At 27.7% G+C, this 13,920-nt stretch overlaps 4 protein-coding genes across 6 annotated transcripts; 3 read left to right on the top strand and 1 right to left on the bottom strand.

Moving 5' to 3' along the window:
• Window positions 1–538: 538 nt before the first annotated feature.
• Window positions 539–3,905, top strand: LOC124425157 (T-complex protein 1 subunit eta). Of its 2 annotated transcripts, XR_006942443.1 has the most exons (7): window positions 539–679; window positions 1,479–1,739; window positions 1,971–2,300; window positions 2,391–2,863; window positions 2,955–3,224; window positions 3,306–3,648; window positions 3,746–3,905. XR_006942443.1 is itself a non-coding variant. In XM_046965110.1 (6 exons), the coding sequence occupies exons 1-6, from the start codon at window positions 677–679 to the stop codon at window positions 3,580–3,582; spliced, it is 1,614 nt and encodes a 537-aa protein (XP_046821066.1). In that variant the 5' UTR covers window positions 539–676; the 3' UTR covers window positions 3,583–3,905. The 2 variants fall into 2 exon arrangements, 1 of the variants encoding a protein (XP_046821066.1); XM_046965110.1 differs by having other exon boundaries at window positions 3,306–3,905.
• A 360-nt stretch (window positions 3,906–4,265) lies between these two features.
• On the top strand, window positions 4,266–9,385 carry LOC124425156 (F-box/WD repeat-containing protein 5). Of its 2 annotated transcripts, none has more exons than XM_046965109.1 (10): window positions 4,266–4,643; window positions 4,789–4,946; window positions 5,066–5,243; window positions 5,348–5,540; window positions 5,633–5,839; window positions 5,930–6,165; window positions 6,262–6,592; window positions 6,705–6,917; window positions 7,014–7,233; window positions 9,181–9,385. In XM_046965109.1, the coding sequence occupies exons 1-10, from the start codon at window positions 4,355–4,357 to the stop codon at window positions 9,223–9,225; spliced, it is 2,070 nt and encodes a 689-aa protein (XP_046821065.1). In that variant the 5' UTR covers window positions 4,266–4,354; the 3' UTR covers window positions 9,226–9,385. The 2 variants fall into 2 exon arrangements, 1 of the variants encoding a protein (XP_046821065.1); XR_006942442.1 differs by having other exon boundaries at window positions 4,267–4,643; window positions 7,014–7,809.
• LOC124425159 (succinate--hydroxymethylglutarate CoA-transferase) lies at window positions 9,380–12,002 on the bottom strand. Its single transcript, XM_046965115.1, has 5 exons — window positions 11,593–12,002; window positions 10,275–11,188; window positions 10,023–10,159; window positions 9,591–9,699; window positions 9,380–9,521 (listed from the first exon to the last, which is right to left on the bottom strand). Exons 2-4 carry the CDS (start codon window positions 11,166–11,168, stop codon window positions 9,609–9,611), a joined length of 1,122 nt encoding a protein of 373 aa, XP_046821071.1. The 5' UTR covers window positions 11,169–11,188; window positions 11,593–12,002; the 3' UTR covers window positions 9,380–9,521; window positions 9,591–9,608.
• Window positions 12,003–12,060: 58 nt separating this feature from the next.
• Window positions 12,061–13,889, top strand: LOC124425162 (probable RNA-binding protein 18). The gene is made up of 6 exons (XM_046965123.1): window positions 12,061–12,287; window positions 12,424–12,508; window positions 12,622–12,719; window positions 12,885–13,098; window positions 13,174–13,250; window positions 13,314–13,889. Exons 2-6 carry the CDS (start codon window positions 12,503–12,505, stop codon window positions 13,525–13,527), a joined length of 609 nt encoding a protein of 202 aa, XP_046821079.1. The 5' UTR covers window positions 12,061–12,287; window positions 12,424–12,502; the 3' UTR covers window positions 13,528–13,889.
• The last annotated feature ends 31 nt before the right edge of the window (window positions 13,890–13,920 follow it).

Consider the following 13,920-nt stretch of genomic DNA (forward strand, 5'->3'; position numbering starts at 1 on the left):
TTCTACTTTGTTGTATATTTTTAATTGTTTAATTTGATTTTAACTAAACTAACAAAATTAAAAAGTTTTATTGCAAAAAAATTCATTTACTACGTTCCCGTTTCTCCATAAAAATTCTTTATCTTTCATACATTATATTAAGCTTTTAATTTCCGCATACATTATAATTAAGATTAATGATAAATATACATCATCATTATTTTATTTAATTAATTGTTTTTATCTCGTAGAATATCAAATAAATTCGAACTATAATATAAAAGGCGGGAACGCAATATGCTGACGTTTTAGTAAAGGTTAGTTCTCTCTCTCTCTCTCTCTCTCTCTCTCTCATGTATATTTTATTACAATTGCTTGTTGCTGATTGGTGAATTATTATACTTGTATTATTCTATAATGTTTTGCATCTTTTAATATCTTTTTCATTTAAAAAATAATAAAAGTAATATATTATATATATATATATCAATTGCTATATATATTTTTATATTTCATAATTGAAGGTAAAGGATCTGTCGATAATGAAGATACAAACAAATTTTTACTCCTCTGCAGAAGTTCGTAAACCTTATTAAACAGTTCATGACAATTTGTTCTGAACTTAAGATTCTGATTTTTTGCTAAAAAGCACATTGGGTGAATTTAAAGGAAAAATTTCATACAAGAATTTAAAAAGATGGTAGGTTTTTTTAATGCAATATGTTATTATATATAAACATACACTTGTTTTACATTAGCTTGTATTTTTTATATAAAACAATGTAACCAAATATTTCTTGACTTTTCTATCTTAGCCATGCTTTATATTTTATGTTATTCCTTCAAATTAATTTATTTATTCAAATTCTATGTTAGTAAAATTTTTTTTTATATTTTTTTTTCATTAATAAAACTATGATCATGTACATATATACGTACACAAAAGCTTTGTAAAATTTTATTAGAGATTATATTCTTCTAACCTTATAAGGAAATTAATTTTGACTCACGCCCACTTAACTTTTCCGGTAAAAGAAGTATTTATCTTTTTAGAATATAAAGATAATATATATATATACATTATAATTAATAATGTATATATATTTACTTAATTAATTACTTAAATAAAAATTCATACTTTGTTTTTTCTCTTGTTTAAAATACGTGAAAGAACAAATTCAGAAATTTACAATATTATATAGTCATAGAATAAAAAATCATCCTAACAAACTAGCCAAGTATCTTAAATGTTTTATAGATAATAAATGAATAACTATAGACTTTCAATTCAGTTGTTTTAAATAGTATAATATAATAAAGTGTACAATTGATAAAGAATATTTAATAGTTTGTAAAGCATTGGAAAAAATTATATAAAAAAGCAAAAAGAATAAAAATTAAAAAGATGGGAAGATATATGAGAGTACTATTCACTTTTGTTATTAAAAAGATATTTTTTATTCACATTATATCTTATGCTAATTAATTTTTATTTCCAGCAACCTCAAATAATTTTGTTGAAAGAAGGTACAGATGCATCTCAAGGAAAACAACAAGTAATATCAAATATAAATGCATGTCAAGTGGTTGTAGATGCTGTGAGGACCACGTTAGGTCCTCGTGGTATGGATAAGCTTATTGTAGATCAAAATTCTAAAAGCACTATTTCTAATGATGGTGCTACTATATTAAAACTATTAGAAATTGTACATCCTGCAGCTAAGACATTGGTAGACATTGCGAAATCTCAAGATGCAGAGGTAAATTTCATTATATTACAAAATTTTTATGGTATTTTTCTCTCTATTACAGTATAGAACAAAAGTATAAAAATGGAATACTGTTGTTCTTTATTTAGAGAAAATTGAACACAGGATGTATAGACTAGTAATTTCTTGTAATTATGAAATTGCTTCAATAATATCCAACATATAAATTGAAGTAATTTTAGAACTAAAATTTAATAAATCGGAATATATTATTTTGTGTAGGTTGGCGATGGTACAACCAGTGTTGTTCTATTAGCAGGAGAATTTCTAAAACAAATGAAACCATTTATCGAAGAGGGTGTGCATCCGCGTATCATAATCAAAGCTTTGCGTCGTGCTTTACAACTTGCAATTGAGAAAATCAATGCATTAAGTATTAAAATGAATAAAGATGATCTTAAAAATCAAGAAAACCTCTTGAAAGAATGTGCAGCCACTTCTATGAGTTCAAAATTAATTCATCAACAAAAGAAATATTTTAGCGAATTAGTTGTCAAAGCTGTTATGATGTTAGATGATTTATTACCTTTAAATATGATCGGTTTTAAGAAGGTATTATATTTGTTTTTACTAATAATACATATACATATAAAATATGTTATTAACTCATTAAAAAGTCGCATTTATTTATTTAATATATAGGTATCTGGCGGAGCTTTAGAGGATTCAGAGTTAATTGAAGGTGTTGCATTTAAAAAAACTTTTTCATACGCTGGATTTGAAATGCAACCTAAGAACTATTCCAATTGCAAAATTGCTCTATTAAACATTGAATTAGAACTTAAAGCAGAGAGAGATAATGCGGAAGTTCGTGTAGATAATGTTGCAGAATATCAGAAAATCGTTGATGCAGAATGGAAAATTTTATATGATAAACTTGAAAAGATTTGGCAAATTGGGGCAAATATAGTATTATCGAAATTGCCGATTGGAGATGTAGCGACACAATATTTTGCCGATAGAGATATGTTTTGTGCTGGTAGAGTTCCAGATGAAGATTTAAAGAGAATAATGAAAGCATGTGGAGGAAGCATTTTGACTACTATACATGATATCAAAGAATTAGATCTTGGAGATTGTGGTCTCTTTGAAGAAAAGCAAATTGGCAGCGAAAGGTAATGAAAAAACAATTTTTTTTTTTTGTTTTTTTTTTTAATCCGTTCTACTGGTACTAAATAATATTTCTATAATATTTCTGTTTTTTAGATTTAATGTACTCCGTAAATGTCGTAATGCTAAAACTTGTACATTTATTTTACGTGGCGGAGCAGAACAATTTTTGGAAGAAACGGAAAGATCTCTTCACGATGCAATTATGGTAGTAAGACGTATGGTAAAAAATGATGCCATTGTTGCTGGTGGTGGGAGTATCGAAATGGAACTATCAAAAACTTTGCGCGATTATTCCCGTACAATTGCAGGGAAAGAACAGTTACTAATTGGTGCATTGGCAAGAGCTCTTGAAATTATACCTAGGTATAGATTTTATTTAAATTATTTTCATTTGCAAAAACTCTTAGAAAATGTAATCATTCTTTTTTTTTTTTTTTACTATAGACAATTATGTGACAATGCCGGTTTTGATGCAACAAATATTCTAAATAAATTGCGACAAAAGCATCATAAAGGCCTGTATTGGTATGGTGTTGATATAAATTCTGAAGATATAGCTGACAATATGGAAGCTTGTGTTTGGGAACCTGCAGTAGTTAAAATCAATGCTTTAACTGCAGCAACCGAAGCTGCCTGTTTAATTTTATCTGTAGATGAGACAATAAAAAATCCAAGAAGCACTAATGATTCTGAAGGTCGTGGAATGGGAAGACCAATGTAATATGTCATTACATTGGAGAAGAAAACAAAAAAAATAAACAAAGAATTTTAATCTTCATGTACTACAGTAAATATTCTGTTGTACCTATTAACATTGAAAGTTTAACAACTATATATTATTAATTTTACAAATTAAGATTTGATTTGTACATGATATTTTTCAGTTGCAGCATACAATAAATACATGAGCGATATTACTTAAATGAACAATCCCACTATCCAAATTGAAAATCAATTGGAATCTTTCTTAAAATTTTTTTTACATTAATCTTTTAATATGAGAAAATTTAATGATCTTAATGAAATAGATAACTAGTTATAAAATAGTATTACTTGCTTATATAATTCAATGCCTTAACTTATACGCTATTCAAATATAGTATTCGCACGCATTAAATTTGTATCGTTTTCATATATATATATATAGCATTATAAAGTTCGTCTTTTGTAATATTTAATACATATTAAGTAATAAATACTTAAATAAAAGAAAATAAAAATTTCTAGTCAAATTTTTTTCACGAGATTATGATTTTAATAAGAACCAATTAAAATTTACCTGATTTTACGTGGGCATGTGGTATGCGGACGCGCATGTGACGTCAATTAATTTTGTAGTCCTTAAATTTACCGCCTAAATTTAGACCAATCGGTAGAAAACGTTACTGCGCACGTACTTACATTTCCCTGCCTAACATCATAGGTGGAGTAGTGCGAGCAACAACTACTGACAGATATCAGCTGTTCCAGTAAATAAGGAACCGCATTTAGGAATGGATGTTGTTGAAAATATTATAGAAAATGGAACAAATAGCGTCGAAAGTCTCGACGAAGAAACAAATACAGATGAAGATTCGACACAAATATCAGAGGGTGATGAGAATTGGTATTATATGCCAGATTCTATACTTCTCAGTATTTTTCAATACCTAACACCAAGAGAACTAGTAACAGCAGGAGAAGTATGTAGATCATGGAACAAAGTATCGCAGGATGAATTTCTTTGGAGAGACTTATTCTATCAAACTTATAAAATAGATTCAAATATTGGTATTATGCCAGGTCAGTTGTGTTATATATTTGTGTAATAATTTTAATATTGAAGTAACTTTTATGCATATATTATCATACATGATAAAAAAATCTGGTGATCAAAATATATTTCACCTAACAAATTCATTTATAACTTTAAATATACATGTTTTAGGAAAAACTTCCTGGTTTGAAGAATTTAAGCGTTTAGCATATCATACTCCCTTAATAGAAACTGAAGTTCTAAATCATCATTCACATCAAGTATTGCATGTTAGTTTTTCGCACAATGGCAAAATGTTTGCAACATGTTCAAAAGATGGATACATCCTTGTACGTTCATTTTACTTGTCTTTCATAAAATTAATTTATACTCATATAATTATAACAATTTTTATGTCACATATTAATATAATAAATAATTTTCACATATTAATTTGAATGATTGACAGGTATGGAAAAGTCAACACCCAGTTAATATTATATATCTTAATGATATGAAAACATTTAGCTGGAAATATACTCAGTTTTCACAGTTCAATTCTACTGATACTTTGCTTCTTGTCTCTGGTGTACATTTTGGTACACCACATAGTACATCAGGAGAAATAGCTGTCTTCAGAGTAGCACGTAAGTTTAAAAGTTTAAACAAAAAAGAAAAAATCTGTATAATTCAATTATTAAAAATTTATTGTACTTACGAGTCTATTTTCTTATTGTTTCTTTCATTATAGCTGGCTTTCAACTTCAATGTAGAGTGGCGAATAAACCGTATGATATATTTGGTACTTGGTATAGTGAACATTACCTTTTAAGTGGAAATTTATATTGGCTGGCACACTTGGTTAGTACTAGTGTACTCTGGCTAAATAAGGCTAATCAAGAATCAGCAAGTGAGCATGTGCCCATCATGACACAACTGTTTAGGTATGCTAACTATAATGTAGTTTACTTATTAACATTAATTATTGTTAAAAAATTAAGAAAATATTGTAATATATTTATTTTTTATTTCATAGGTTTTATAATGGAAATGCTTCTTCAATAAGAGCAATTATGATTGCAAATTGCTTAGCTCCCGCAATCGATTCTGAAAGTTCACAAGATCAACCTTCATCGTCAAATAACAAAGAAGATAATGCTCAAAATCATATAGCAACATCTTCAACTAATAATTCACCACAAGAAGAACCAGTTGTACTTCATCATGTCTCATCTAGATTACAGTAAGACCGCATAACTAGTATATTTGATAGTTCCATAAAGATACATGAAAGTTAATTACATTACAAAATAATGTAAAATTATTCAAATAGGTACAGTACAATAGAAGGACGTTTTATGAATTGGATAAAACTTGGTGACGGTTTTGAATATGCCAGTCCCATACAATATAATAAAGAATATAGACAAGTTGAAAAAGAAAAAACAGCACATGAAGCTGATAGCGAAAGTGATAGTGAAAATGAGAAAGAGAATGAGAATGAAAATGAAAATGAAAATGAAAACGAAAATGAAAATCAACAGTGGAATGAAGAGAACGAATCTGCAGGTATATATAATAAACTTAAAATTCTCCAAAATATATATATATATACTAAATAATTTTGTGAGCAATTATTTTCTTATTTATTATTGCTCCTAATAGAATCATCAACAGCAGAAGAGTGTGATTCTGATGAATTATCTAATAATCCAGAGAAATTTTTAATTTTTACAACTGGATCAAAAACATATACACCTCATCAAGTTGGCTTTAAAAGAATCAAATTAGTTACCTTTCCAAGAAGATTAGATCCAGGACCATCACTTCGTGAAAGATTAGCGCAACGAGAAAGAGAACGAGAAAGACAAAACTCAGGAACTTTGTATACTAATTGGTTGGATTATGAAGCAGTTGCTGATAGATTTGATAAAGTAGATCACTTAATTGATTTACATGGTCATATTATAGGAATGGGTCTTTCTCCAGATCACAGGTATTGTTGATTTTACTTTTTGTGTATGTAGTAACAAAAATTATTAATTTTATGAAATTTCATACATTGCATAAGTAGAAAAAATATAGAAACAATAATAATACTTTTGCAGATATTTATATGTCAATACAAGACCTTGGCCAAGAGGATATGTTATTACTAATCCATTACAACCACCACCTATAGCTCAAGAAATAGATATTCATGTAATTGATTTAGTAACATTGAAACAAGTTGGTACAATGTTAAGAGCGCATAAAGCATATACTCCAAATAATGAATGTTTCTTTATATTTCTGGATGTATGCAACGAATATGTGGCAAGGTGAATAAGGATTTTAACAGTTCTTAGATGTTTTGCTTCAAATCAATAATTCGCATTTGAATGTAATTCTTAATATTATATTTTTCTTTTTCCTAGTGGTGCTGAAGATAAACATGGCTATCTTTGGGATAGACATTATGGAGTTTGTTTAACCAAATTCCCTCATTCTGATGTTGTCAATTCTGTAGCTTTCAATCCTAAAGATCCCGAGATGTTAGTTACAACTAGCGATGATTATACAGTCAAAATATGGCGCAGTCGAGCTATGGTGAAATCCTTAGGTTTAAACGAACATTCTTTTAATCGAGGAATGGAAGTAAGAAAAAAGAGCAGTTATCATAAACCCGGTTGTAATGTTGACTGACTAAAGACTATTAAATTTCCTATTTAAAAGCTTATGATTAAAAAATCATCTCTCAGCCTTGTATATCTACTGGATCATAACAATTATACCTGCAACATTCACCTTAACACAAACATGATTGAGCACATTTATGCATAGTATGAATGCAGTTGTGAAATTATTATATATACGTGTGTATGAGTACGTGTATGTGTGTGTGTATAATTTTGAGTGATACAACTGTATAGTTCTACAAAGTCAGCACTTTTACTATATGTTCAGTGTTCCTGTTAATAACTTCCTTTAAATTACTTTTTTATGTTTCTACTGTCCATTTATTTGTTGTTATATAATAACCAAACGAAACAACATGATTAGCTGTTATTTTTTCTGCTCAATTAGAATATAAATAAACGTATTGGCACATCCGTGTCTTCGCAAAATATATTCAAATTTCTATATAGAGAATGATATAAATAACTATTGTGAAAGTTTGTTAAAGTACAACATCATGAAATATATCAGTGATATTTACTTTTCCGTTATCAGGTAGATTTTTAATATTATTTTGAACATATTTATAAGTTTTCTAATAAGCAATTTAACTACTAAGCTACTGGTGTATTATATGATATATATTCGCATATATAAAAATATTTAATTTCTTTAATATTACAATAACAAATGTCAAACTCTTTTGATGGTTTATTATATGCGATAATTATTAAAATTTAGGAAATTTTGACCATTTTTATACGTGACATGTTTGATTTTTCTTTTTAATTTGCAAATTTCTATGTATATATTATAACTATTATTTCTTATTAAATGAATATACATTATAATAGTATTAAAATACAAAGAATAATGAGTGAGTTATCGTTCTACTTTGAAGACAATAAATTTGATTGTAAAATTACGGGAACCTCTGTTCAATGACATAAAAAGTATACTTATATATAATACTTTTTCAGAATAATATAGAAAGATATATTTCAGAATACAGTGTCCTCAGAAAATATAATATAACATATAATAAGAATATAGTCTTAAGCATGTCACGTACCTGTCATCAAAATATATCTATGTAACATAACATCATGAGTGATTAACAACAGAAATAATATAAATAATGTTACTATTATAATCATTCTGCAACATATATAGTGTCATGTAATAAGATAAATATAGAAAATCTAATTTCTTTATATTGATCCGAAATTTATTAACATTTTTTCAATAAAATATAATTTTGGATAACATGTCTATAAATTCTTAAATGCACTATTCATCAAAAAATTTAGTTTTCTACGACTAAATAAAATTAAAATTTTATAAGAATTTCAGATTACTACTATCAATTTTGATTAAAATGAATATAAGATCATGAATCTAGTACTTACAGCAACTAAGTTAAAATAATTGGAGATACATGAATAATAATCAAATAAATCATATTTAAGAGAACTCAAATTGATTAAACACTATTGTATGATCTATTCTCTTTTTGAATTCAAAGAATTTTGAATTTTTACAAAATATTAAAAAAGTGAACAATGAAAGATGTAACATATTCATGTTGTATTACAAATCAATATTCTTTCTCCCTTTAAAGAAGCAGATATAAAATGAATAATTTATGTTTCATAAAATTTCATTATTATGCTGCAGTTTTTAATTGCAGCTTTCTTTATAACATCCGTGCATAATACTGTGTACTTTGCATTATAATAAGACTTTAATTTATGTTATTTATAATGGTTGGTGTTTGCAGTGCCTGTAAAATTAAGCTCATTAAATTATATATTCTTTTCAAATATACACACACACACATAATCAAAATGCATCATTTAAATATCATAATGCAATACAAAATAAGAAAGCTAATTAACTAACCTGGGGTGCTTATACTTTCTTCAGATGAAACCTAACAGTGATGTGGAAGACAGATCATGGACACCCTAGTCTCAATGGGAAATAGTTATTAGGAGAAAAATGAGAATATATATATTTATATTAATCTTGCTTCTATTAATTCTAAAACAAATAGAAAAATACGCTTAGTTGAATATTTGCTCACATAAAACTATTTAATAAAGTAATTTACCATAGTGGATTCATTTTATGTTGAGATGGTTCTGCATTATTTGGTAAAGCCTTTTCATGAACATCTTTATGACCATGACAATGTTCACATTCGTCATCACTATCATCAGAACTACTTTCGCCAAAATTTTTTGGTTTTTTATAAATACAACAACCTAAAAATAACATCAAACTTGACATACAATTCACTTTGAATAATAATAGTTTCACTTGAATAAACGTACATTTTGATTTCTTTTTATTCATATGTTCATTGTCCACAGTTCCCTGAGTCCACTGAACTTTTTTGTTTGATCGTGGTTTTCTAAGACGCAAGCGTACGGTTGGAACATCCTAAAAAATATAAATCTATTGTATTTATCAAAAAAGAATATTATAAAAAATATATATACATTGAACATTGAAAAAAATAATAAAAAAGCTCGATAAAAATAAGTTTTATTATATGATACAATACAATGTTTTACTGTAAAATTATTATGTAAATAAAATAACATATAATTATTATAAAATAATAGATATATAATCGTTAAATATAAATAATGATAATAGTTTAGTTTGATCACTGTATAATTTTCTGTGATATTAAATTTTGTATTTTATCATCAGAATATTTTAATAAATCTCTTAAGATTTCATTTGTATGTTGCCCTAACATTGGAGGTGGAAGTCTGACACTATTATTAGCATAACTATATGTTACTGGTGGTCCAACAACACATATTTTTCCTATATTAGAATGTTCCACTTCTTTAACCAATCCTATGTGTTTTACATGATTGTCCTCAAAAACCTATAAAATAATGTAATACACATAATAACCTATTATAAAATAAATATATTTCTTGGACAATGTTTTCCAATATTTCTTGAGATGTATAACTCCTAAACTTCCTAAAAAAATTTACCTGTTCTATGGTATTAACAGGTCCATATGGAAATGTGGATCCTTCAAATATTGCCATCCATTCTTTATTTGTTCTCTTTTTAAATTCACTTCTAAGTATATTCAATAATTCTTTTCTATTTTTCACTCTATTAACATTATTCTTATATTTATTATTATTACCTAATTCTATTAAATGCATCTTTTGAATTAGCTCAGTAAATTGAAAATCACTTCCTGTACCAACTGTTAAGTATCCGTCTTTTGTTGAAAAAGCTTCATAAGGTACAATACTTTCATGTTCAGAACCCCATCTTGTTGCCTCTTGACCAGCATTCAAGTAATTTGACCCGATATTTATTAAACTAGCAATTTGAGTAGATAAAAGATTACATTGAATCCACTGTCCTTCCTTAGTTTTTAATCTTTGAAGTAATGCTGCCATGATAGCACCATGTGCATAAAGACCTGTAGCCATATCAGTCATAGCTACACCCACTTTGCATGGAGGTCCATCTTTAAAGCCTGTGATATGTAAAAGACCACCTATGGAACTAGCAATGACATCGTAACCTGGTCTATTAGCATAAGGACCTACAGAACCATAACCAGTCAAGGAACAATATATAAGATGAGGTGCTATCTTTTTTATATCCGTATATCCTAAACCCATTTTCATTAATTTTCCTGGAATGTAATTTTCTACAAGTACGTCAGACTTTTTAGCCAACTCATAGATAATATCTCTTCCTTTTTTCAAATCTATGCATATACTCTTCTTATTTCTATTAACGCTCACAAAATAAGTAGACTCTTGAGTTCCATTAAAAAATGGTGGTCCCCATTTACGTGCTTCATCGCCGCTACCAGGTTTCTCAATTTTTATAACTTCTGCTCCAAGATCTCCAAGGATCATAGTGCAATAAGGACCGGCCACTATACGTGTAAGATCCAAAATACGAATACCAGATAATGGAGAACTATCGTTCTCTTGGATAGTACAGAAACTCTTAGATTTATTGATATTATATAAAAATGGTAAAAACCTTGGTTTAATACCAGTGTATAATATAGTAATACCAAATGATATGGACATATTTCTTCTATTTACAAATATAACTTAGAATAGGAGGAAACAATACTAGATATAATATTTACCGCCGTAAATATAAACAATAACACTCATATAAATATTCAAAAATTTACCGGCAAAAAAATCTGTATCAATTAAAATTCAATTGATCTTTTAATATTATAAAAACGTTCGGTTTGTAATTCTTTACAGAATAACAAATAACCGGTACTATCAATAAAATGACGTATAAGCTAACAATACGAACCTGTGATCCAGAATCAGTGATATCCCCCTCCAATACTGTCTCCGTTTGCGATGCCGATTGTTCGGGCAAAGTTGTTCTTTCCATATCACCTAATTATTCTTCAAAATGTAGGATAAGATGCAAGTGATATAAACACACTAAATTATTTATTATTTTATGTTTATCCTTAATAAAATATACATAAGAATGACGCCATATTTAAATCATAAGCTACTACACTCGTATGAAACGTAACTGTTAAATGTAAACTGTATATTCATATGTATTTTAATTTCTGATTAAAAATCTAAATAATATAAGAAGAAAATCAAAAAATCAATTCTAATATATAAAATTCAATAAGTTTCTGCGAAATTGAGGGAGATTAATGTATATATCTATTTCTAATGTTTCTTTTTGAGGCAATAATTTGAGGACACTTCAGATGGCGCATCCTATCTATAATTTTAACTTTAGACGCCGTGTGTATGTATAGGACACATATACAAAATCTTTACAAAATTTGTTATTGAAATCAAATCTTATATTCTATATACAGATAAGTAGTGATTAGTCGTACATAATCTTATTATTTCGTTCTATTGCGCGACATGTTTGATGTTCATTTCGCGTATTATTCCTTTATATTATGTATTATGTTAACGACATTGGGAAATCTCAAAAAATGTCGTGCGTAATTGTAAAAGCTTCGTCAGGTAATAGAAAGCATGGAATTAATTTAAAATACTCTTTTAAAATAGCTTTTCATCGAAGTGCACGTTAATCTATTATATTATGTCTATGTGGGTTCTTATAAATAAGAGAAGATCTAATATTTCCTTTTATTTATAGATTTATATTGGAATCAATATCGACTAGCTAGGGTTTCTTATCATTAATGTGATAAAGCTTATTTGTTTCTCCCATTGGTATGGAGGTAAGTTTTTATGGATTTAAGCAGATAGATTCCATACATCTCCCTAAGATTAAAAAATATTATTTGTTTGGATAATCATCAAATCGTTGGTTAATCTTGATTATGAATTACAGCCAGGTGCTAAAGTTCCTTTGCCATTAGAACCTATAAAATCAAATCAGGTAGAAGATAGAAGATTATGGGTGGGTAACCTAGATCTAAGGATTAATGAGTAAGTATTTGCATGATCATATATTTTATGGTTTTTATTTCTTCAAATGAGTCATTTATTTTCTCAATGTGTTAATATGTTAATCAATTAAAACATCATATTGAGCAATGACGCATTTGTAATTTATAAAACTATCTGAAAAACTAACTGTTTATTTGTCAACTGGTACCAACTCCTGAAACTCGTCCAAAAACATGGAACAATCGAAAAGTTCGACCTGCTATTTCATCGGTCAGGTCCACAAGCTGGTCAACCAAGGGGATATGCATTTGTTACTTATAAAAAGATAGAAGATGCTGAAGCAGCAAAAGATGCTTTACATAATCTAAAAGTAGGTGCTAAAAATATAGTAGTAAGATGGGCTCATAGTGTCACAGAGGTAAGTGAAAAAGTAATACAAATATAATTTTATATTTTAATAAAAATCATATTTTTTATACTAATTTATTTTTAGCCTGACATAGAAAAACCAAAGCCAAAAATAGATATACCTGCATTAGCAGGTGCAAAAAAAGAAGATAAAAAAATAAGGTTGGTTTTTCATTTTTATTGATATTTCTAATTTAGATATTAATTTTAATATAATTCCTATAGTCGTGAGACTGCTATTCAGGCAATAGAAGCAAAACTCAAATTAATGAAAGAATCAGAAGAAGAATTTGAATTGAACAAACCTTTGGATGGATCTCCTATCATACATCTATATCAGAGAACAGAAAATCAAAAACCGTCCACATCTACACGCCATCATAATCGTGGAAACCACCACAATAACAAGCCATATAATCGTTATAAGCCAAGAAGATAACTCAAATTGTCTATCCACATTTTTCATAAACAACATATTTTGAGTGATCATTTGAAGAGAAATACAATATGGAATCCTTTTCATGTCATTATTATCACTGATATTTATATCATTTATATTTATAAAAGCATAGTATTATAAAATTGCTGATTCTTCTCTTGCGTGTGTATGTGTGCGTGCGTAAATGATTCCTATATGGTGCAGACAAATGTAAAGCATCAAAAATATAACTATTTTAATTCATTGATAATGCTATGCTTGATATGTATGTACATGACGTACGTGTATTTTCATAATATATTGTATCAACATCTTTTGATAATAAACAAAAACATGTAATAAACTTTAAGAGTGGATTTTAAGATTATTGTGTTGAAATAATAAAACCTATCA

The sequence above is a fragment of the Vespa crabro genome, chromosome 6 (genome assembly GCF_910589235.1).
Source record: "Vespa crabro chromosome 6, iyVesCrab1.2, whole genome shotgun sequence".
Lineage (NCBI taxonomy): Eukaryota > Metazoa > Arthropoda > Insecta > Hymenoptera > Vespidae > Vespa > Vespa crabro.

Bases quoted from the DNA above. Each gene is read 5' to 3' on its own strand.
- LOC124425157 (XM_046965110.1), top strand. The intron at 1,740-1,970 runs GTAAATTTCATT...TATTTTGTGTAG, and splicing joins CGAAATCTCAAGATGCAGAG to GTTGGCGATGGTACAACCAG. The intron at 2,301-2,390 runs GTATTATATTTG...TTTAATATATAG, and splicing joins ATATGATCGGTTTTAAGAAG to GTATCTGGCGGAGCTTTAGA.
- LOC124425156 (XM_046965109.1), top strand. From the start codon at position 4,355: ATGGATGTTGTTGAAAATATTATAGAAAATGGAACAAATAGCGTCGAA. The intron at 4,644-4,788 runs GTCAGTTGTGTT...TACATGTTTTAG, and splicing joins AAATATTGGTATTATGCCAG to GAAAAACTTCCTGGTTTGAA. The intron at 4,947-5,065 runs GTACGTTCATTT...AATGATTGACAG, and splicing joins CAAAAGATGGATACATCCTT to GTATGGAAAAGTCAACACCC.
- LOC124425159 (XM_046965115.1), bottom strand. From the start codon at position 11,168: ATGATCCTTGGAGATCTTGGAGCAGAAGTTATAAAAATTGAGAAACCT. The intron at 10,160-10,274 runs GTAAATTTTTTT...ATTATTTTATAG, and splicing joins CTGTTAATACCATAGAACAG to GTTTTTGAGGACAATCATGT. The intron at 9,700-10,022 runs GTTAGGGCAACA...TATATTTTTTAG, and splicing joins GTCAGACTTCCACCTCCAAT to GATGTTCCAACCGTACGCTT.
- LOC124425162 (XM_046965123.1), top strand. The intron at 12,720-12,884 runs GTAAGTATTTGC...ATTTGTCAACTG, and splicing joins CTAGATCTAAGGATTAATGA to GTACCAACTCCTGAAACTCG. The intron at 13,099-13,173 runs GTAAGTGAAAAA...ATTTATTTTTAG, and splicing joins GGGCTCATAGTGTCACAGAG to CCTGACATAGAAAAACCAAA.